Source organism: Equus przewalskii, chromosome 30, assembly GCF_037783145.1.
Source record: "Equus przewalskii isolate Varuska chromosome 30, EquPr2, whole genome shotgun sequence".
Taxonomy (NCBI): Eukaryota; Metazoa; Chordata; class Mammalia; order Perissodactyla; family Equidae; genus Equus; species Equus przewalskii.
The window spans coordinates 12048903-12071472 of NC_091860.1; the positions used below are offsets into that span (position 1 = coordinate 12048903).

Here is a 22570-nt window from a genome sequence, read left to right on the forward strand (position 1 = left end):
GTGCTTTGATCAGCTCCCTGGGGTCCTGAGCGCGCACAGACTGACTTGCAAGGAGTTATTCAGCTCCAGCTAGACACACTTCCAACACCATTCAAAGAAATTTGCATATCTGTAATTTATCACACTGGTCCAGAACATTTTTGCAAGGTAAATAAAAGTTGGCTGAATAAAAAAAAAATCAATCATCGCAGATATAGAGGAAACTGTGCAGCCAGTCCGTCCATTAAAAACATAAATAAATATGCCCATAAAACACGATGATTTAGAGGCTGACTTTATTTTAAAATGTCCTTAGAGAGACAGGTTATGTGCTGACAAAGACAAGAGTGGCCACAATTTCTTTGCACTTCTACTTTAGAGGAGTGTATTTGCAGCTTCCCACTGGAATAAAGGCAGAAAGTTCAATGAGATGCGTGTGGCTATAACCAGCTCGCGACATGCAGAGAAAAATTAGTACACACTTTGAGAAGATGTGAAAGATGGCTTAATCTCCTTGGCGTCTGTGAGGGCTAATGTTAAATCTCATTTCTCCTCCTGTTGATTTCATTGCCAAGCCCTGGTTGCTGAATTTAGAAGCTCAAGAAGATGAAATGTCCCGACAGCCGGTCAATAGGAAAACTTGCTTTGGAATGCCCCATGAGAACAAGCGAAAACTTAACAGGCAGGCATTGTTCTGAGTTTTTAAACAACCCAGTTAAACAGCAAACAAGAATCTTCAACTTGACCTTGGAAAAGGCTGTGTGCCTGGAGATAATCTATCAAACAACTCTGGATGACAATGATATATTTCAAAGTATTGTCAGATGAAAAGATTGATAAATTTGCTGCCGCAAAGAGAGAGCTTTGGAAAAAGGCAACAGGGAATTTAGCACGTTGCTTCTGCCGCCTCATCCCCACCCCTCCAACCCGGCCTCGGGGCCAACCCAGTGGAAGAGGGCCAGTAAATCAGCACTGTAATATTTCTTAAGGGGCACAGAAAAGCTGTGAACAGTGCTTCTCATATTAAACGCAATATTTCTTTGCTTTCGTGGGGAACAAAAGTCATAGCAAGACGTCTTTATGGCTAATTCAGTCAAAGGCACATCTCAGTTCCCCCCGCAGAAAGGTCAGTGTCGTTGTGTTTGGTCCACTGAGGGGGTGTTTTCACACTGAAAACTGAGCCAGCTGTCCCTGTCATACCCTCGCCATTGGGGAGCACACACTAGCCATGGTTATTAGGCACATTCTACACCTGCAAAATATACCAATTTCCAAGACTTTTCAAGACCCCCCCCCCTCAGTTCTCATGCCCCCTCCTTTTTCGTCTACTAAACTTTGACAACACAATTCAGGCCCTGGATGAAAGCCGTGCAAGCAACAGGAAGGCTGGGGAGGGGGCGGCTCAGCTAGCTCTCATGGTGTCTATTGAGCAGCCATCAAAGACATGAGGCATCAAGTATGTTTTCAAAAGTATGGAAAAACTTGCAAATAATTGCTTAGAGGAATCACACACTTGCTATTGGCACGAATGCTAATTGTTGAACCTTACTATTTAATTTTATGCACCAGTGTTAGGTGTGGGGCTGCAGGCCGGCGTCCTTCATTTAGAAGTGGCTCTTTTTACAAATTGTATTTGTATTTAGCATGTCACGGATGGAAGTTGGAAGATAACTTTTTTCTGAGTTGCTCCAATGCGAGCCCACCTCTCTTTTTGAAAACCCAAATGCCAACGCACTGTTGTTATGTATTTCACAAGGCTTGCCCAACTAGATTTCGTAGTAAAACTCCTTGTAGAAACATCCGCTAGCTAGCCTTAGCATCAGAATCCAATTCCAAAGGCTTGCACACCAGAGGTGAGCTGTCTGGGAGACGCTCAGTTGCCCAAACAAGAAAGGAGCAAAAGGGGATCCTGTGCAATCGCTGAAAAGAAATCGTAAAACTAGAAATAATTCAGAAAAATTCACTTTAAGAGTGAGAATACCCCCAACTGCCACTTCCCCTAAGACGGGAGTGCGAAAGCAGCTAGCTTTCTCTAGGAGCGCGGGGGTGGGGGTGGGGAACTAGAGATTCTTATCTGGCTGCAGGGTGGGGGAAGGAGGGACGAGGAAGAGAAAAGAGAGGATTTAATTAACCCTTGGTGTGTCTCTAATCCCGATCTTTGTCTAATCCTTCCGCCCAAATTGCAAAGAGCTACGTGAGAAGTCCCCAGAGTGGGCAAAGCGCAAGAGTGCCCAGGACGCCTTGGGTCCCCCCGACACAGGCAAGGGTGAAGCACGCTGCGCGCCACAAGAGACGGGGAGGGGGTGACTCTCACTATCAGGGAACCCTAAATTCTCTCCTGGCGTCTGGGGGCCTCCACACACACCGCCACCATCCAGCAAAGCGCCGGCGCCTCTCCAAAACAATGTCAGCGCAACAGGCTGTTTGGAACAGGTGCCCACCCCCCAGAAAAGGGGTTGATGCGAAGCTGCGGGGATCAGACAAGGGCCAAGAACCCCCGAGAAGCAAGGGTAGATCCCCAGGGACCCGAAAGTAGAAGCGAGCCAGAAACCTGCGCCCCCGCTACTGCCACTGGTAGCGCTGGCACCTCGGCCCAGAGGCAAAACCAGCTCGCCACAGCCTGCGCCCCGGGCCACGGGGCCCTCTGCAGGCGGCCGCCCGAGGGCTTCCCGCGCGGCCTGGGGGCGTAGCTGCCCCGGGCCTCCCCAAAGGAAGCCTTGCGTCTCATCTCCTGCCCTCCTTCAGGCCGTTCGCCCCTCTCTCTGCTCGCCGCTTCCTGGAGCGCCTCTTGGAGACTTCCATGCGCAAAGATAGCAGAACTGCGGAGAGCCGGGCGCCGGGCAGCCACTTCCAGCCTCGAGGGCAGACAGACAACACACGAACCCCGACTGCCCTGGGAGCAGGGGCTAGATGGGCCTCCGGGGATACTTCTCCAACTCCACCCCGGCTCGCCCACACCCTGGGAACGCGGAGCAGCGGGCGGGGCGCATGCGCGCCTCCGGCCAGGGTCCCTCCCCAGCCCGCCGAGTTTGGGGAAAGTTTGGCGAGATTTGCCTTGGCAGAGGCGGACGTCCCAAAGGCCAAGCTGCCCTGGGGATGGGGCCAGGAGCCCCCCAGCGTCCCGGGAGCCGGCTCGGCGGGGGCCCGAGGGCTGAAAAGCGGCAGAAGGTGGGGAGAAGGAAGCCTTTTGTGTGTGGCACAGGAGAGTCACTTGCGCACAAACGCCGCAGCGCGCTCCGCCGCCGCCGCAGCCTCCTCCGCTGCACCTCCGCCTCCGAGGCGCTTCATTACAGCCGAGCCCTTCCCCCGCCTCCCCCCCCCCCGGCCCAGGCCTTTGTTCGGCTTGAAAGTAATGCTGTGAATTAAAAGAAATGACAATATTTTCTATCTGCTTGAAAGTCCAAGAGAAGAGCCCTTGAGCTTGGCAAAAATCAGGCAAATCATTCATCATGCCACCCCGCACCTGTGGTCTTGGCATTGAAAACCCTCCAGACCTATTCCTATTAAACTTAATTATTCCCCCAAAGCACACAATGGTTGAAATGGAGCAGGTTGGAGTCTGTTTATTGGTGGTAAATGTTTTTCTGAAGATCTTCTGAATGTCATTGTTAGCTCGTTGTTTGAGGCTGCCCTCTTTCTTTCAGAGGAGAGTAGCCTTGGACTTTTCAATTTTCAATCGTAACATCTGCTTAATCGTACGGATCAAAATATGGAGACACAAAACATATGTAATGGTTGATTTGTTAAATCCTGGTAATGAGTTATTAACAAGGGAAAACAATAGGCCAGGATGGTGAGAGCCTGATGGTAACAGAGTCACTTTATGTAACGGCCTGACGTTTCCTTGTTGATAAATGGAACTAAGGTCTGAGCGCCAGGTGATAGCAAGAAAATCAATGTCTTTAGGGGCCAGCACGGAGATTTTTTTCTATGTGAAAAATTAGGAGACATAAAATTTAATTGGCTGATCAGGAGCGGGGGGGAACAGTGGTCTTAAGTTTAATTGCCAGTAGGCTTAGCCAGGGAGACAAAACAAGATTTGGGCCTGTTTGTGTGCAGCACCCCGGCTTCAAGTCCAAGTGTATCATTGAAAATGTGTTTTATTATAACACATGTCATGCTTTACAGTTCCCATATTGTGTAAAGACAATAGTTAATGGTACATTAAAGACAGGCAAACCATGCCAACACGTCTTGGAGACATTGTAAGGGCCTCTCTCTTTGCTTGTTTTAGGCAGCTGCAGCCCAAGACCCAGAAGCACAAAAAGAACAAGTTTGAAATACCAGGTGCATCCTAGAGAACCACGACAGGGATTGATATGTTATAGCCCAGGACATGAACCTAGCAATAAAGATATCATTTCGATTGTCTGCGGCTTCCACGGCCTGTAAAGCCGGGAGCAGCCTGCTTTCTGGCAGCCCGTCTCCCTCCCTGGGTTTCCCCATCTCCCTGGGCCAACTCCGAACACCTGTTGGCCAGACCTCACATCCCGTCGTGGGAATCGCTTCCTCCCAGTGGTTCCAGATCTCAAAAACGCAATTGGTGGTGGAATTATTTAGGACCATTCCCACAGGCTGCAGAAGGCTTTGGAAAGGCAGTGGGAGGGGAGGGCGAGGGAGAGAGGGAGGGCGAGGGCTCTTCCCAGAGAGGTTCACCAGGGAGTGCTCAACTGGTGTTTGTTCAACCTCGCAGCTGGTACTCGGTGCCACCGCAAAGGCCCATTAATGGAAATGGGATGAGTTTATGGATTTAAGAGGCTTCACACCCTCTCCACCGAGGGGCGTTAATCCTGGTCCTGGCAGATGAGCAGTCCTGGGAATCACCCGCAGCCGATTTCACAGGAGTTCCAATAAGGCTCTTTATGCGCTCTGCTCCCAGCCTGGGGTGGCAGACTCACTCTCTTTCCCACCTACTCTTTCTGCCTTATGGGACCTACAGGCTCCAGATTTCAACTTTTTATGAGAACTTTTAATTAATCCATAGTGTCTCCTCCATGGGAAGCAAGAGGCTCCACAAAGGGGCTTCAACCCACAGGCCACCCAGCTCAGGATGGGGAGGTGGCTCCCCTCTCCTCTTCTTGCCTTTCCCCCTTCAGCTCCCCCCACCCCCACACGAACCACCCCCACCCTACTTCACCTCCAAACTGAGAACTCCCCGACGAAAAGCAAAGAGAAGAGGTGCGGTGTCTCAGGTTCCAGTCTCTGAAAATAGAAAGCCATCTTTTTGTGACATGTAATATCTTTTAAGGCAACCATGAGAGGACCCTGACCCTACTGCCCACTGGAAAGGCAGGAAAGAGAGGGATGGGGGAAAGGGGCTTTTACTGAGTAGAGTCATTGGTGCCCTGACACCAAGGCCAAATGGCAGAGCCAGCTGGGATGGAGACCACAGGATGGGCTGCAATTGACTATTTGTATTTGGCAGGAGGGAGAGTGGTGTGTGGGGAGGGAAGGGACCCCACCCAAACTCTCTCCTCAGAAGACTTTGTCAAACCCTCTCTAGTACTCCCTCCCTCTACGACCACAACAGAGGAGTCTTGACCACTGGGAAATGATTTAGCCAGCTTGACAGTAGAGATGGCAAAGTGCACCCTGTTCTGGGTTTGCAGCTTCTTTATTATGCTAAATGGACAAGGGCAGCCAGGGAGGACTTGAAACTCTTTCTCCTGGTGGTCCCAGGCTGGGTTTCAGGGTAGGGGCTGGTGGGTGCTCAGAAGAGCAGGCCTGAGCAAAAGATCTCCACAGCATCCAGGAGCTGGGCTTACTCAATTATTTTCATACCCTTTTTTTTAAAGTTGGAAGAAAAGGGTGGACTTAGAAGGACCGCTGAATACCTGTCACTCAAACTGCCTCCACACTGATCCTTCCAGTGCCAGGCTGTGTTTACTGGCCAGAGATGCCCCAGGCCAGAGGCGCTCCAGCCTGGCGCTGCCACAAGGACAGCCGCTCCTGCACGGAGCGCAGCTCGGGCCTCTCTGACGCCAAAGGAGACTCTGAAATGATACGTTTGTTCTGCTTTTACTGCCGCATTTTTTTTTTTAAAGAATTGCTACACTAGAATGAATGGATTATGAGTAAATAAAAAGAAGCTGTCAGTCTCTTTGAAGATTGTGTTTAAAGGGACTTGCCAAGTCAGGACAGAAGAATGACAAGATAGAGACCCTGGTGTTTTACACTCTCGGCGCGGCCCTTCCGCTCCATCTGCACCGCACTAAAGGATGTGTTGACGCATTGAATCACAAAAAGTGGCCCGCAAAATAAAAGGTGCCACATCACAATGATTGTAGTGTTTTAACCGCGGAGGGCCCCATTACCCAATCCCATTGCAACGCAGGTCTACACAGCCCAAGAAAACGGCACAAGACTTACATAACTTACCATTAAGTTGAAGTCTGCCTAACATTTGACTTTCTAATGAGCGTAATGAGATTACATGCCTGATAGAAGCATTTGTGCAAAAGCAACTTTCGTGTTTAATGAGGCCCTAATACAGGACAAAATCGAATTATTTTTCTCTCCTTCCCAAATTCTGCCTCCAGTGTGAAATCTCCATCTTTTAGGAGGAGAGACGGGAGAGGCTGCGCAGGCTGAAAGGGCGAGAGGGTCCATGGCCAAGGGCCGCCTGGGAGCTTCACGACCCAGAATCTCCGCGTGTCTGGCCAGGCCGCGCTGCGGGGTCGGGCTCTCGGCCTCGCTTTAATTGCTCTTGGACGACGTCCATGGCACCCGCAGCGCGCGGGGTAACCCCTCGGTGGGGCTGAAACTAGGTTAAAGCAATTAGCATGCTGCCGACATATTGTCCTTCGGCAAGGCCGTGGGTACCAGGGGAGATCTGCGATTGTACCTAGGCTGGCCAGGCGCCTGACCCGGCCTGTGCGGCGCGGGGGCAGCGGTGCCGCCAGGAGGTGCGCGCCTGGCGCGCGGCCCCGCGCCGCGCCTCCCCGTCCGCGCCCCCGGTGTCCCAGCGCGCGCCCACCCCGCCGTCAGCCTCCGCGCGCCCCGGCTCCAGCCGGCAATTAGGGGCGCCCCCAGGGTCAGGGAGGCGCCCAGTAGCTACAGAGGAAGCTAACCCGAGCCTGGGCTTCCGGGGCTTGCCCAGCCGCCCCCTCGCGCCTCTCCCCTTCGCTAGGGGGCGGCCCTGCGCCCTCCGCCCAGACTCGCCTTCTCCCCAAGCTGCTTACCAAGGGGGACGGGATTCTGTTGCAGACAAAAAGAAGTCAGTTTTAGAAGTAACCCAGTCGCAGAAGTGGTGGAGAGACCATGCTTCTGCTCCCCTTACCTAAAAGACCCTGGGTGGTGTTGGGAGGCATCCGAGGGGTCTCCGGGCTCAGCACCGTCGCCTGCCCTGTCTCTTGAGAGGGATACATCTGAGTTCCTTGTACCTGATGCTGTAACTGGAGAGGGTGTCAGTCGCGGGGCAGCTCCAGAGCCCCAGCCGGTGGAAGCTGAACGGCCCCTTCCCTTGGCCAGCCCGGAAACGGACCCCCTGTTGCCACCGGACACAGCGCGTTTGCTTTACGATTAGGCAGGGTGCGGGTGACCTTGGGTAAGTCCAACATGGTCTCTGAGCCTTAGCTTTCCCCTCTGAAAAATGGGAATAATAAATACTCCATGACCCATTTGCCTTAGGGTATTTGGAAGATAGGCTAAAAAAGCAGGCCAAAGGTACCACTTAGGGCAGGCGATGCCGATGGACGAAGGCTCTTAGAGAGTGGGGGCCTAACCTCTGACCTACTTCCTTTCAGTTAAATCTAACTAAAATGTGGTTCTTACTAGATAGCTACGTTTTGACTTTCCGCTTCAGCTATTTTTTACGAAGTAAGTTAATTCTTCTTTTTAAAGATATAACCACCCCCCCATCACGTACTAAACAAATAACTTTTAGAAAAAGGTGTAAATAGTATTTATTAACATCACTTAGAAATAAACCACATCTGGCAATAAATTAGCATGAAGTTTTCTGGCCAGAGTTCTTCCAACAATGCAGAGTTCTGCCAAAGGTGCTGGGGGAATCATAAACTATTGCATATTTTTAGAAAATCAGGATAAATTATATAAATTATATATTTAAAAAGAGATCATCTATTTCATTAACTCGACAGGATAATAAATAGATAAATAACAATTGATTGCCATTAGAAAAATGTGATTCTTAAGTTACATTTACATTATAATTTACATGTACAATATGCACAGAGACATAATCAGGTCCTCAGGCAGGTCTGGGACCTCTCAGGACACAAACTCAAAGGGCGGTTCGTTTTCTATGTTGCTGAAGGAAGATTTGCTGTTGAGTTTTCTGGGGTCCTCTGGGGTCCACACTTTGGCTGTTCGGATAATATTTTGTTCTTTGAGTTGTTTTTCATCTGTCCAAGAGAGAGAGTGTCCCGCAAGAGGGGGGAGGCCATAATCCGGGTCGCTGGGGGAGGGGGACCCTGAGGAGGTGAGAAGAGAAAACAGACTGTGAATGTCCAACTCTATTCCCAGCGGTGCCCTCCGGTCCTTTAGGATCCCCTCTTGGGCGCCTCGACAGAACAAGCATCTTAGGTTACTTTAGAACCACCTTCTTTCTCCACCCCTCAAGCCCCCAGCGCCCCCTCCCCGGAATCCCAGGAGCTGCAAGTCTGTCGGGGACATGCGCCCTCCGAGCTGCGGTCAAAGTGGTGGAAAAAACCTGAGAAAAGCCAGCTCGCGCTCAAGGTCGCCGGCGCCCAGGGACCATCTGTTTGTCTGTCAGTCAGCTTGTCCGACTGTTCACCCAGCCCTTCCGGGCCCTTCCCGCGCCCGTCCCCGTCTCCCTGAGCTGGCAGGCGGACGCACTTACTGGTGCCCCGATGGCAGATGATGACCTTCTGGGCCTGGCTGCCCGGGCTGTCCCCACCCAGGCGCCCGCCGCCGCCCAGCCCGCCGCCGCCTCCCGCGCCGCCGCCGCGCAGGGGCAGGTCGGCCTGCACGAGCTCGCTGAGGAAGTTGATGTAGCCGATGGCCAGGCGCAGCGTGTCCACCTTGGAGAGGCGCTTCTCGTAGGGCAGCGTGGGGATGTGCGAGCGCAGCCCCTCGAAGGCGTCGTTGATGGACTGCATGCGCCGCCGCTCGCGCACGTTGGCCGCCTGGCGCAGCTGCTGCAGCTCGGCCTCGGAGCGCACCCGCCGCCGCCGCCGCGCCGCCGCCGCCGCCCCGCTCAGGCCGCGCAGCCGGGCCCCGGGGGACAGCGCGGCCGCGCCGGCGCACGGGTAGGCCAGGCACGAGGGCGGAGAGCCGGGCGAATAGGGGAAGCCGCCGGGGGGCGCCCCCGCGTCGCAGCAATAGCCGCCGCCGCCATCCTCCGGCTCGCCGGGACCCCCCGAGGGCGGCGGGGCGAGCGCGTGCGGGGCCGCCGAGGGCGCGGGCTGCAGCAGCAGGCACGCCCCGTCACGGTAGCAGTACTCGTGCAGCTGGTGGCTGAGGAACTCCACCTCTGCCTGCTCGTCCGCCAGCAGCTCATCGCCATCCTCCAGAGGGTCCCGAGAGGACTGGTCGGTGAAGAAGTCCTCGTCGTCAAAGTAAGGAGACGGGAAGGCGTCCAGGCCCCCGGGGAAGTGCTCTAGCAGCACCGCGTCCATGCTGTGCGCCGCCGCGGGCCGAAGGGACTGGTGGCCCGAGGGGATTCTCTGTAAGTGGGTTGTGGTAGTTCTTGCTTGTCTGGCAGCCCCCTCCCTCCCTGGCCTGGCGCGGGAGGCAATGAGGACGGCCCGCCCGCTTCCCGCCCCCGGGGCCTCCCTGGAGTGCCCGCGGCCGCTGCGCTCTGGCCAGCGCCCGCGCTGCGCTGGGGAGGGCTGTGGCCGACTTGCTGAAGCTGAGGGCCGGCACGCGAGGATTCTTATAACTACATCCACAGGCGCGTGCCAGGGACCCGCGGCGCCAGCCAATCACCGAGAACGGGGTGCCGGCGGGGAGGGGGCAGGGAGGCCCGGCCGGGGGCGCGGGGGCTGGGGAGGCTTTCCTCCCTGTGGGAGCTCCCGGGGCGAAGGAGAGGCGGGGCCCTGGCGGTCTGGGACTCCTCCTGCCCCTCCCCACCCGCTCCGCTGGCGACCGCTCTGTACCTGCCAGGCACCGGACTCCAGAGGCACCTGTGGCCCGAGGCGCCCGCCGCCTGCCCGCGCGCTCGGCGCAGAGCCGGGCCTGTCCTTCCCGGGGCTAGGGCATCAGCGCGCAGTGTCTTTGCGCAGCCACAAAAGGCCATAAGGGTGCCAGCCTGCGGCCTAGACGGCAGGAGCGGATTGCTGGCGGAGCTCGCTCCTCCTCGGGGGTCGGCGCGGAAGCTGCCTGTAGCCCGGGCAGGCCGGGTTGGTGCATTTCACGACCCCCATGCGCTGGGCGCGCGCAGGCCTGGTTCCATTCGGGGCTTCTGTCTCATCACCGGACCTTTCAAGGATTATTGTAAAGTTTGCACAGTGTGTGCCGGGGGGGTTGACAGGCGACGCGGTCCAGCTCCCAAGGCGTTCCAGACGCTGCGCCGGGTCCAAGGGCGCGCGCCTCCGGGACGCCGCTCGGGAGCTGGACTCTGGTGCCGGGTACCCGCGCCACCAGTGACGCAGGCCCCGCTGCCGGCCTCGCCTCCCCCTCTCCCCCTCCCGGATAAAGAAACGGGGACACGGGAGGGCCTGCCTCCGAGAGCAGCTCAGTGGGGCGCGTTTCTTCTGAGAGCAGCATATCGAGACCCTGGGGGTTCGGAGCAATAAAACCGGATACAAAAGGAGTCAATTGAATCGTCTGCTCCGAGGCAGTCCGGAGGGAGGGCGTGGACGTGAAAGGGCAGAGTGCGAACCGTTTTCAAAGCCTGAATCTCTCACCTTTCTGGCTGGCCACCGGGACCATCCTTGAATGATTTTTTTCTCTCGACCTTTTAAAAAAAACAAACACAGAACGTATACTCTCTGCCCCATGACACAGTTTATCACCGACTGCGATGCAACATGAATGCCTCAGTTTAAGAGTAACAAAGAAACACTTGCAAGGTCGGGGCAATTGCCGTTAAAAGCCGAGCTCCAGCTTCCAGCCCCGGAGAGTTAAGAAGTCCCGCCGATGGCGCGCGCTCTCTCAACGTAGGACCGAGAGTCATCGTCTTCCTGGCTCAGCCGCTTCCTTTTCCAGACACTTGTCCCAGCAGAAGCTTCTCGTGGGTGTTCAGACTCCTCTGAAAATCCAAGTACATGACCAAGAACAGCGACTTAAACACGCTTCTTGGTTTTAGACATGACACTTTAACTGAATTCTAAAACCAAAAAGTTAAGGGCAAAAGAGACATAGATTAAAAGACCAGAGATTGCCCTACCTTGAACTATCAAGAACTCCAGACATTTTAACCCAAACACTCACTGATTTCAGCAAGTTCTTTCATGCGTTAGCTTCTCAGTCCGCGCTCCTTCACAGTGAGGTAATTATTCCTAACGGAATGCAAATGTGGAGAGGGTCCCTGTGTCAGAGCCCAGAGCCACAATTTCCTGCTTTGAGATTTATCTTTCTCACCTCAAAGAAAGGGAAGCTCTCAGGGTGGGCTTGGGGTGGGGAGGGTAGTTCAAGATGAGAGATCCAGCCCCCTGGTGGTGTGCACCCAATTCTCTTTACATTTAGACGGCCCGCCTCCCCTTCCCTCACCTGGTTAGACTAAAACCAAGTGGGACCATCCCCTCGGATCAATCTGAGGACTTGGAAGAGTAATAAATGACCAGACTTCAAAGCCTTATCCAAAATATCGATAACCATTCCGTGAAGGAAAGACTGGATCCTGACAGATCTAGGCGGTTGTGGGGAGAGTGTGTTAGTGGCATGGATGTGTTGGGGAGGAGGCGGGGGGATGTGGGAGGCAGTAAGTGTGTTATCGGGGTATCTTTTTACTCAGTGTGATCTTCACAGTCAGCTTCTGCAGAAAGTCATCTTGCATGTGCTTGACGCGTCTGTAAACGGGCACAGAAACTTACCCTGGGCTTTCAGCTTAGCTGCTGGGAGGTCCACTGCTGGTAGGAAACCTTACTGTGCCATGAGGCTGAGCAGAGCTGGCATGGACATTCTGGGCAGCTACTGGGGCTGCATGGATAAGCATGGGGTAGGAGGAAAAGAGAAGAAGTTCACTTGTTCTGGACACAACCCTCCTCGCGCTCCGCCTCCTCACTCCCAGGGGTTTTCTTTTACAGAATTGTTGGCTGTCTGCAAACTGCTTCCGTTGGGAAGCAGGGCCAGGCCTGCAGACGCTGATGCTGGGCTGCTGGTGTGGGCATGCGCACGCACACACACACTCACACACATACACACACCCTGTCCTTAAGTAAGACATGATCGTTCTTTTCTCTAACAGAAAGAAGAAAGACGTCACCGCTAATAAAGGAAATTTTCTCTGGGTCACTGGAGGTCACGACAGTGTGGACGGCTGCCCTCTGCCTCTCGAAGCAACAGGTCGGATGAGGAGATGGCTGGGACAGAGCCCTAGCTGGGCTAGAGGCCCCAACTCTCATTCCAGCCCCTCCCTCGGCACTCCCTGGGTCCCCGGGCAGTGGGCAGTGGCGGACAGGCAGAGGGACTAGATCAAAAGGTTCCAGGTACTTCCTGGAGAGAGGGACAGAGCTGGTCCCAGACCTGTGAGCCTCTCCAGCCTCTGTCCTCAGGAGACATGTCCCCACCTTATAAAGAACCCCTGCCTCGTTATAAATAACCTCCACCCCCTAAGGTAGGCAGGGGCGAGGGCACTTCCTTCTTTTTAGTGCCGAATCCTGACAAACCCTTGAGCCTTTTTCAAATCATCTGAAAGGGGCTCAGTGCCACCTGTTGTCCTGGGCCAGGTAGACTCCACCATACCTCTTTCGGGGCTGCTGCTCAGAAGCCTCACGTCATCTTCAATGTTCTCCGTTTCAGGAGAAATTCTAGAAAAGGCTGTCAGGCATGAAGGAAGCTTTGGTGTTCTCTCTCTCTCTGTCTCTCAGCTCTGTCAATCTCTCTCTCTCAGCTCTCTCTCCCTCCTAGGAGTCTCAAGGGCCTGAATACCTGTTCATTTGTTTCCCATCAAACACTTCTAGAGTTTTCTCCAGCTTTTGGGAACAATGACTGGAGAGTGGGAGCGCAGGTCTCAGGCTCCTGCCCAGGATGGATTTCGGGCAGAGACTGCTAACAAAGAACGGGGCCTCCAGGCTCTCCATCCTTCAGTGTCCCCTTCATACCTCCCATAGTGCTCGATGCCACGGGCATATGTCCTCCCCGCTGGAGCCCAAACTCCACAGAGACCAGATACACCCGTCTCGTCCTCACGGCATCCCACGCTCCTCGCTTAGTGCTTGCAAGCAGGTGCTTGTGGATGTGACTCATGGTCTGTCTGCCAACTTGAAAATGGCTCCATGTTAATTCCTCTTGACCCAGAGTGTCCCCTCCCCACTCCTAGACACACAGTTGATGTCACGCGGCTGGTTTAACCTCTCCTGTGTCTGTTTCCCCTTTCTTTGTCACTCCTCCTTCATCCCCCGTTCTGTGAAACCTTTCTCCTACCCACTTGAGTGCCCTCATCAACCCACCCTTTATCCCTATACTGTTAGGAAAAGATTTGGAAAATAGAGTCATGGGGTTTATGTTGAAAGGCCTCTGAAGCCCAGAGAGGTTCAGTGACTTCCCTAAGGGCACACAGCATGTTAATGTCAGTCCCAATCGACCTCAGCCCACTGCTCTTTCCACTGCCTTCTGAGAGCAGACTCTAGCCCTGCTTCAGCCCACTCATAAAAGGTGTAGTTATACTGATGTGCAATGTAGTCAGTCCAGGCTCAGTTCTAAGCTGGCCCAGATTACCAAGTACCACCTTCCCAGCCTGCAGATATCACAGCACCTCCTGATGTGCTGAGGAAGGAGTCACTGAATGGGGCAATTTCCAGCATCAGACAAAGTATGCAAAGGTAAACATGGCATCATGGGACTTTCGTGGCCCCCAAAGTCACACCATATAGATTCTGGACAATTTCTCCACTCAGAGGGCCCACTCTGATCATGTGACATTTGATTCCATCCTGGAAATGACTGGCCTGGATGCTGCTGAGCGCCTTGAACAGCGTACCAGGCCTTCCCTGAACTATCCCTGCCCTCCTCTGCATCCTCCTCGTGTGCTCTCTACTTCAGCCTTAATTCACTCCTCACTTCCTCACACACCGTGATGCACTCTCTCCTTGTTCCACTCCTGCTCTCCTTTCCACTAGTCTGAGCTCCTTGGTTTGGTTTGAAGATCTTACACTTATTCTGTCCTAAGATAGGAAGAAGTGATACTGCCCGTGTGCTAGAAAAGGTGGAAGTGAGCATTTTGGAGGACTCGCAGACATATTCATCACTCACCCTCGTAATTCTGCAAGCCGAAAGCTGTCCTCTTTACTTCAGCCGGAGGATAAATGAGGCTCGGCCTTAAGTCCTCGGCTGCATGGCCAGTAAGAGAAGGGGTCAGAACTCAACAGCAGGTGTGGCTGGCTCTACGTCTAATCCATGTTCTGTGGCATCTTTCTGCCCTTCCTTTGTCTCTACCTGTAATGTAGCTGATTTTCACATGGATTCGCTTCTTTGCTCCTAAAACCCAGCACTGTGAGATAAACTGGGCAGGTATTTTATTATTTGCCAATAATACAATTCAGAAAGGCTAAATAACTCTCCAGGAGTGACACAGCTGGCACCATGGAGCCACAAGTGGAAAAAAATGGATTTCTAGCATAAGGAGTGGGAAGTCAGCATCGTTTTCCAGGGTTTCCCATCAGACACTCTCCACTCTGAGGCTGCTCAGCCTAAAAAAAAGAAAAATGTGGGCCATGTCCCATCTGGGAGTGAGGGCAGGAGGCACATGGCTGCCATGAGACATGGAGAAAATCCCAATATGGAACACCCACCTCCTTCCTTCTCACTTTTATGTTTCGAGTTGTTAAACATTAATCTTTTGAGGGAGAAACACCGAAATGCTGATATAATTATCCAAATAAGCATTTTCTGACATGCCAAGGTTTATTTGATGACTAGCAAAGCTTCTGAACTTGTCCTTCAGGCTTGTTATTCTGAAGGGCATTTGACCTTTAGTCTTGTAAACACTGCAAGTCATTATTACCAGACTTCTGGGTCTTGGCTCCATAGTGAGCACTGAAAGGGAAAAAATGAATTTAATAGAAACAGGAACTTTGGGCTTTTTTTCTGCTTGTTTCTTCTTAAGGCTATACGTGTTTTCTGGCTTCCTATCCATCTGCAGGACCTTCAGTGAATTATGGTACATCCACGTAATGGAGTATTCAGCAGCCGTAAAAAAGAATGAGAGCGCTTTTGATGTAGTGATGTGGAATAATCTCCAGGATACATCATTGAGTGAAAGAAGCAAGAGTGGCTAGTATGCTCCCGCTTGCATTTAAAAAAGAGGACAGTGAACATGCTTGAGTACATTTGTGCAGGCATCAAACATTTCTAGACGGGTACACAAGAAAGCGACGATGTTAATTGCATTGAGAGAAGAACCAAGTGGCTAATGATAGAATTTTTCCTTGTATACTCTTTTGTATCTTCTGATTTTTGAAACATGTGAACTTAGATGCAGAAAATTTTTTTTAAAAATTAGTGAACTTATTTTTTTAAAAGAAAAATTTTGGAGTTTATGATCTCTTCATACAAGCTGGGGCGGAGCCCTCTGGAGAAACTGGATAATAGCTTGTGCTGTCTCCAAAACTCAGCAAGAACCCTGTGGTAGATGGGACCAGTGAGGGCTGGCAGGGGCAGCCAGGCACAGGTGCCCTGCACGTGGGCCAGGTCCTGGAGGGCCACTTCTGTAACTGTCTAAGTCCCACATGCAGCACAGTTGAAATGGGATGGCATTGGGTGAAATGTTATTCCCTGCATGAAATCAACATCTGACAAAAGTTAGAGGAATTCAACAATATAAAGGAAATTTGAAGTTACTAAATACTCATTAAGACCACCATATTGTCTGCATTGTCTAGAATCTCATAGGCTACAGGTGACTACTGTTAACATTTTGGTCTATTTTCTTCCATGTATTTCTAATTTTGTATCTTGCGTTTTTCACTTGACTGAATCTTACCATAATTTCTCCATATCTTTCCTGACAGGCTTTAACGGTGGCGTGATGGTTCATCGTATGACTTTGCCGTCGGATAATTTCATTGTCACTTGAGCACCACTCACTCCTGGGCACTCGCAGCTCAGGTCATACTTTCCGCGTCTCTTAGAACATCTTCATATTCTGTCTGTGCTCTGACTCATTCCTTGCTTGGCAGGCTGTGGTTTTGGTTCCCTCAGATTTGTTTCTACCTCGTATGGATAATACCTTTGCTTTCGCTCATATCAGTGGTCCTGAAGATGTTGGGGTACGGCGTGGCGTTATCATTATTTCTCCCTGAAAATCCTATCTAGAGCAAAAACTTGTCCTCAGCTGGGTTAACATGTGCTGGAAGAAGCTTAGGCCAGCCCATGCCTGGTTCAGGCCGAGAGGCACGTACCGTTAGTCAAGAAACATCAGTTATTGGAGAAAGCTGCCAAAAAGTCTGGAGGTCCACTTTTCATGCTTGTGCATTCCAAGAAATAAGCACCCTGTGCTCTGCTGTGTCTCGGCTTTGCCACCCCAAGACCCCTCTCAGATTTGACCGCACTAGAGACTTGAGCATGTTTTTGTGACGTGGAAAATAGCACCCGACTTTCCATAACAAAGCCCAGACATCCAGCCCGACAGGCTGGGGAGGTGGAGCTCCTTGCGGGGGCTCTGGAGCCTGGCTGCTCCGATTCCGGTGGCTCTGCCACTCACCTGCTCGTGGGGCAAGTGGCCTAAGTCATGTGTGCCTCCGTTTCTGCAGATGCAGAAAGAAATAATAAGAACACCCCCTGGTTGGGCTATTGGGAGGATTCAGGGAGATGACACAGGCCCAGTGCACAGTGGTGGTTGCTCAGGAAGCTAGTTAGCAGTAGTGGGTACTCAGTAAGCACTGGTGGAATGGATGAGTCTAGACCGTCAGTGAGAGGTGGGAGCCTGTTAATCAAGGGGAGTCATTCTTCTCGGCTTTGCCCACCCCGACCCAATCTCCTAGATTTTAGTGGTCAAGTCTTGACAAATATGTCACAAACGATGGGGCCGGCCTGATGGCACAGCAGTTAAGTGCACACGTTCCGCTTCGGTGGCCCAGGGTTTGCCAGTTTGGATCCCAGGTGAGGACATGGCACTGCCTGGCAAGCCATGCTGTGGCGGGCGGCCCACGTGTAAAGTAGAGGAAGATGGGCACAGATGTTAGCTCAGGGCCAGTCTTCCTCAGCACAAAGAGGAGGATTGGCAGCAGATGTTAGCCCAGAGCCAATCTTCCTAAAAAAAAAAGCCCCACAAACACTGGGCTTGATTCGCGGCTGACACCAGAAGAGGCAGCGCACCTGGATTTAACTGTTCCCACAACTCTTGGAGGCGTTTAGGATTAGGCCTGTTTGTGGGCTTTGGCTAATGCTCACGGCTATAAATGGGGAGCTAGAAAAGTGTCATTTACTCAGTGTGTCCCACAGGGAAAAGCTGGGAAGGGGTGGAACAAGACCACAGCACACAACTGGGGCATTTGCACAGGACAGTCCCTCCTGTTCTCTCCTGCAGCATCTCCCTCGTCCCTCTCGAAGACACCGCCAGACCCACACCAAGGCCCCCAGCGCAGGAGACCACTTTCTCCACTCACTCCTCCATCCTCACGGGCCCTGCAGAGAAGCCCGAGGTCTTTCCCCGCCTGGAAGGAGACCGAAGCCGGGCTTGTTCCAGGAGACAGTCCTCCCCAGTCTGCTCGTGCCTCTGCAATGGGTGGACCATCGCGCAGCCTTTTCTCCCTTCATAACAAGGGGGCTGTTTCCACACCCAGGAGTTCAATTTACCTGCTGAGGACCTATCTTGCATCTCTCATTTTCATGGACCTCTGATTTTCAGGATCCGTATTTTTTAAATTGTCTCTACAAGTTAATTACAACACTTCTTTTCAATTTTTTGACCTCGTTTAGATGCTAATCTTAAAAAACAATGACAATAAAGTATGAGCATATTCTGGTCCGGCCGGATGACCACCTCGTAACCTGGCCTTGCCTTTGACTCTGAGCCTGAATCTGCGTTTACACTGGTGTTTAAGATGGTGGTGGTGCCCAAGAGACTATTTTAATCACTTCAGACTAAAGAAAATACACAGATGTTGTGTTTGTGCCAAGAAAAGACCAAATAATCACAAAACAAGATAACAAAGTTATCATGGGAGTTTACTGAAATGGGAGGGAGCACTGAATCATCACATGACACAGGTGGGCTGAAGATAGGGACCAACATCAAGTGGGAAATGTCGTTACAACACAGTCATATCAGCTTTCACATCAAATTCAGGTTAATTTGAATTTTATTGATTTATAGATTTTAAAACACTTTTAATCTGTTTGGTTTTGTAGTTATATAAGAGCAACACATATACAGAGTTTATACTAACTTTATATTTGCAAATATTTAAGCAATTTTATATTAATCATAATTTAAGCTGACACTGAGGGCCTGTAAAAGCTTTTATTGGTTGTTATTTTGTTTGTCTATGAAAAGGATGGAGATTTTATATAGAAGTGCATATATGTGCTTATGTGTGTATATAAATGTGTACACACATATAAATATACAGATATGTTCAAAGTCAAGTTTGAGAAATACTGTTCCAGATGGTTATCAAATACATGTTTGGCTTCAGGTGAAGGGGTTAGAAGGCAGAGAGGAAGCGGACAGGGAGGTAAAAGGGAAGCGAAGGAAAATGAGAGAAGAACCAAGAGGAAGAGTTTGGAATATGAAGCAATGGAAAATGGAAAAACATGGACGTCTGATGCGTATAGATCTGAATACAGATTCAAATATCTGCTCTACTCCTTACAGTTGTCAGTTCCTGGGTAAATTGTTTCATCTTGCTGAGCTTTAGTTTCATTGGCAATAGAAATGGGAAGAAATAATATCTACTGTAAGGATTGGCGTGGAAAGTAAATGAAATGATACGTGTAAAGTATCTGATACACAGTAGGCGCTCAATAAACGCTGCTTCTCATGCTGTGCCCCCTACCTTGGTGGCTTAATCAATAAGGGCCCCCACCCCCAGCTTTATTGAGATGTAATTGACACACACCATTGTGTAAGTTTACAGTGCACAATGTGATGATTCAATACATGTATATATGGTGAGTGTTCACCACAATAAGGTTAGTTAACACAATCTTTGCTGTTGTTGTTAGTGGTGACTCCAACTCCCAGCGCCCCGTGGACAGCAGAGGGAACCCGGCCCCGTCTTTCTGAGCCATCCTCTCCCCGCCCGGCGCTGTATCAGACATACTCCACTGCTGTTCACAGGGTTTTCATGGTCACTATTTTCGAACTGGGTGGCCAGGTCCTTCTTCCTAGTCTGCCTTAGTCTGGAAGCTCTGCTGACACCATGGGGGACCCTGCTGGTATTTGAAATACCAGTGGCAGAGCTTTCAGCATCACAGCAACATGCAGCCACCACAGTCTGACACCCAACTGACGGGTGGTGTGGTTCCCTCAGCGGGAAATGAACCCAGGCCCAAGTCTTAACCGCTAGAGCCCAGGGCTGGCTAACATGTTCTTCACCTCACATAATTACCATCGTGGTGTTGTGGTGGTGAGAACATTAAGGCTTTACTCTCATAGCAACTTTCAAGTATACAATATGGTGTTGAATACGTTGTTTATTAAATATCTCAATTATAGAAGAAAGAAGAAGACGAAGAGACATGCCTGAGAGGTGATAGCACAGGCATTTAAAAAAATGAGTTCTTGGGGCCGGCCCAGTGGCGTAGTGGTTAAGTTCATGGTCTCCGCTTTGGTGGTCCAGGGTTCGCCGGTTGGAATCCTGGGCACAGACTTACAATCCACTTGTCAAGCCATGCTGTGGCAGGCATCCCACATATAAAGTAGAGGAAGATGGGCACAGATGTTAGCTCAGGGCCAGTCTTCCTCAGCAAAAAGAGGAGGATTGGCGGCAGCTGTTACCTCGGGGCTAATCTTCCTCAAAAAAAACCCGAACAACAGGGTTCTCTCTCATTGGCATCTTTCACCTTGAGCCTTGATAGTCTGTATAAAGGAATCAATTTAAAAGTTAATTGTCCACCAACTTTTTTGACTGCACACCTTACATTATTCTGGATAAAGGTCTGGCTTCTGTAACAAATATCTAAATATAAGAGTGATTAAAATGTAACACTTATGTCTCTCCCATGTAATAGTACAAGCATAAGCAATTGGAAGTTTATATGGTGGTTTAATAAATTGGGGGTCCAGCTTCCTTGTGACTTGTTACTCTATCTTCCTGAAACATGGCTTCTAAGCCCAAGTCCAAGATGGCTGCTCCAGCTCCCACTATTGTGTCTGCATCCCAGCCAGCAAGAAGAAGGAAAGAGGAAGGGCACACTCCTTTCCTTTCAAGAACATGAGCTGAAGGTTGCACACATCGCTACAGCTCACATTCAACCAGCCTGAACCATGAGATGGCCACATCTAGCGACAAGGGAAGCTGACAAATGTGGTCTTGAGCTGGGTGGCCACGTCCCTGGTTAAAACTTGGAATGTTATCAAATAAAAAGAGAAAAATATTGTGTGTCTGTGTGTGTGTGGGGGGGGGGATAGGATTAGCTGTACCTGACACGCTTCATCATTGCCATTTTTGAGTATGTACTCTGTGAATTTATGTATATGTATAGATTTAAAATCGTGTGGAAATAAGACTGTGTTAATACATCGCATACATTTTAAATATGCACAAGAAGAAATTTTAGGAAGATGAGTAAAAATGTAATAGAAGTTCTAAGATTTTCCCTGTTTGTCTCATTATTATATACAACGTTATAAGCAATGTGGAAATACTGAGAACATGTAAACACACCATGTTTTAAGACTTCATTTATCCCTTTAAGAAACGTGTTTTGAGCATCAACTTTGTTCAGCTGCATGTTAAATGTTAGGAATACAGAGAGGAATAAGACGCAGTCTCTGTGACTTCCACATTCCGGGGGTAGTGAGGGAGGGGAGCGATTGTTATAATCCAGTGGGGAAGGGCTATGTCGCCGTTCAGGGGCTCAGTCAGCAGGACAGTGAGGGAAAGGAGAAGGGCTTATAAAGGGAAGGATGTTAAGCCGGGTGAGTCCTGAGGGAGTCTGCCCACACCAGGAGAGGCAGAAGTGTGCTCTTGGGAGGTTAAATGATTTACAAGAGCCCAGGTCATGCAATAGCCCATGGTGGCCCCTGCTTTAGGGGAGTAATTGCCAGCAAATCCATGGGGTGTTACAGGCTCCATCTTAAGCAAGCCCAGGGTTAGCATTCCCACTTGCCATTTTGCATCTCCCTTCTCAGTCTGCCTCCACCAACCCCCCATCCTCATCCTCGGCACAGACTGGCCTCATGCTGACCACAGATATGCCCCACCAAGATCCGTGTCCTCAAAGAATGCCCAGTGCTCCAAATTATCCTTTTCCCCATCTTTAAAAGCCGATTACTTCAGGGCCACTGATCCCAGCTAGAGGCCATAAAGGGAAACAGCTGCTCCACTAAGGTGTGAGCGACACGTAGCAACCGATCGGCCTCTCTCTGGGGTTGTATGGCTGCCCCTGAAAGGTGATGCCTTGAATCACAGCGAGGCATCGCCCTAAATCACAGGAGGCATCTTTAAGACGTGGCCTTGTTCAGTCTTGGAAAGCATTTTGGGGGTAGTTGGAGATTTCCTCAAGCTCCCTGGATCTCGCCTTTATTTAGCCTTTGCCAGGGGTGGAAGCCCATTTTCCTGGATTTACCATGTGGCAGAATGTCTTCCTGTCTTCTCTGATGCTCCTGATCCTTGGGTATTTTTTAAAAAAGCTCGGAACCTACACGCCTGAGTACAAACCCATTGTAAAAATCCCAGATGGAGCCAGGAACGTGTGCAGAGACTCCTGGGAGTGTTAAGGGGCATCCCGGGTGGAAACAAAGCTGCCAACACATCATCCATTGTGTGACATTTCCCTACTCTGATTTAAAATGCCGTGAGGGACTTGTGTTGTCATTTAGAGGTCCCCAGTGCTTAGGGAGCCCTTTTCCTCTTCAGCAGGGGATAGGTTTGAGCAGAGAAGAAGGGAAGGCATGGAAGGGCCTCATTATACTTTCTGGCTACTCTACAATAAGAGCTAACCTAAAAAGCTCCCACCATCGCACCACAGTAGAAGTGCCTGGTGGGCCCCCTGGCGTGGTTGCTAGTAGGACGAGCCACAGATGCTTAGTGTCTTCTTCCAGGCAGACGATAAGCTTGTACTTCCCTCCTCTCTCCGAGGTGAGATGCAGCCATATCACTTGCTTGGGCTACTTAAAAATGAGTGGAAACACGTCACTTCTGGGAGGAAGCCTAAGAATCACTGTACGATTGGACTCCTGCTTCTCCCTTCTCCAGTGATGGTGGAAACACACCTTGAGGCAGAACACCTGTCCGCCTGGGACCTCGATGACTATGATGAACAGGGTCCCCCTGCAAACCCCCCTAGAACAGGGAACCCGGGCCAGAAAGAAACTTTTGTTGTGTCAAGCCACTGA

The 22570-nt window shown here is 51.1% G+C and overlaps 1 protein-coding gene across 1 annotated transcript; it reads right to left on the bottom strand.

Annotated features, from left to right (window-relative positions):
* Positions 1-7877: 7877 nt before the first annotated feature.
* On the bottom strand, positions 7878-9799 carry PTF1A (pancreas associated transcription factor 1a). Its single transcript, XM_070600969.1, has 2 exons — positions 8804-9799; positions 7878-8414 (listed from the first exon to the last, which is right to left on the bottom strand). Exons 1-2 carry the CDS (start codon positions 9579-9581, stop codon positions 8212-8214), a joined length of 981 nt encoding a protein of 326 aa, XP_070457070.1. The 5' UTR covers positions 9582-9799; the 3' UTR covers positions 7878-8211.
* Positions 9800-22570: the final 12771 nt, after the last annotated feature.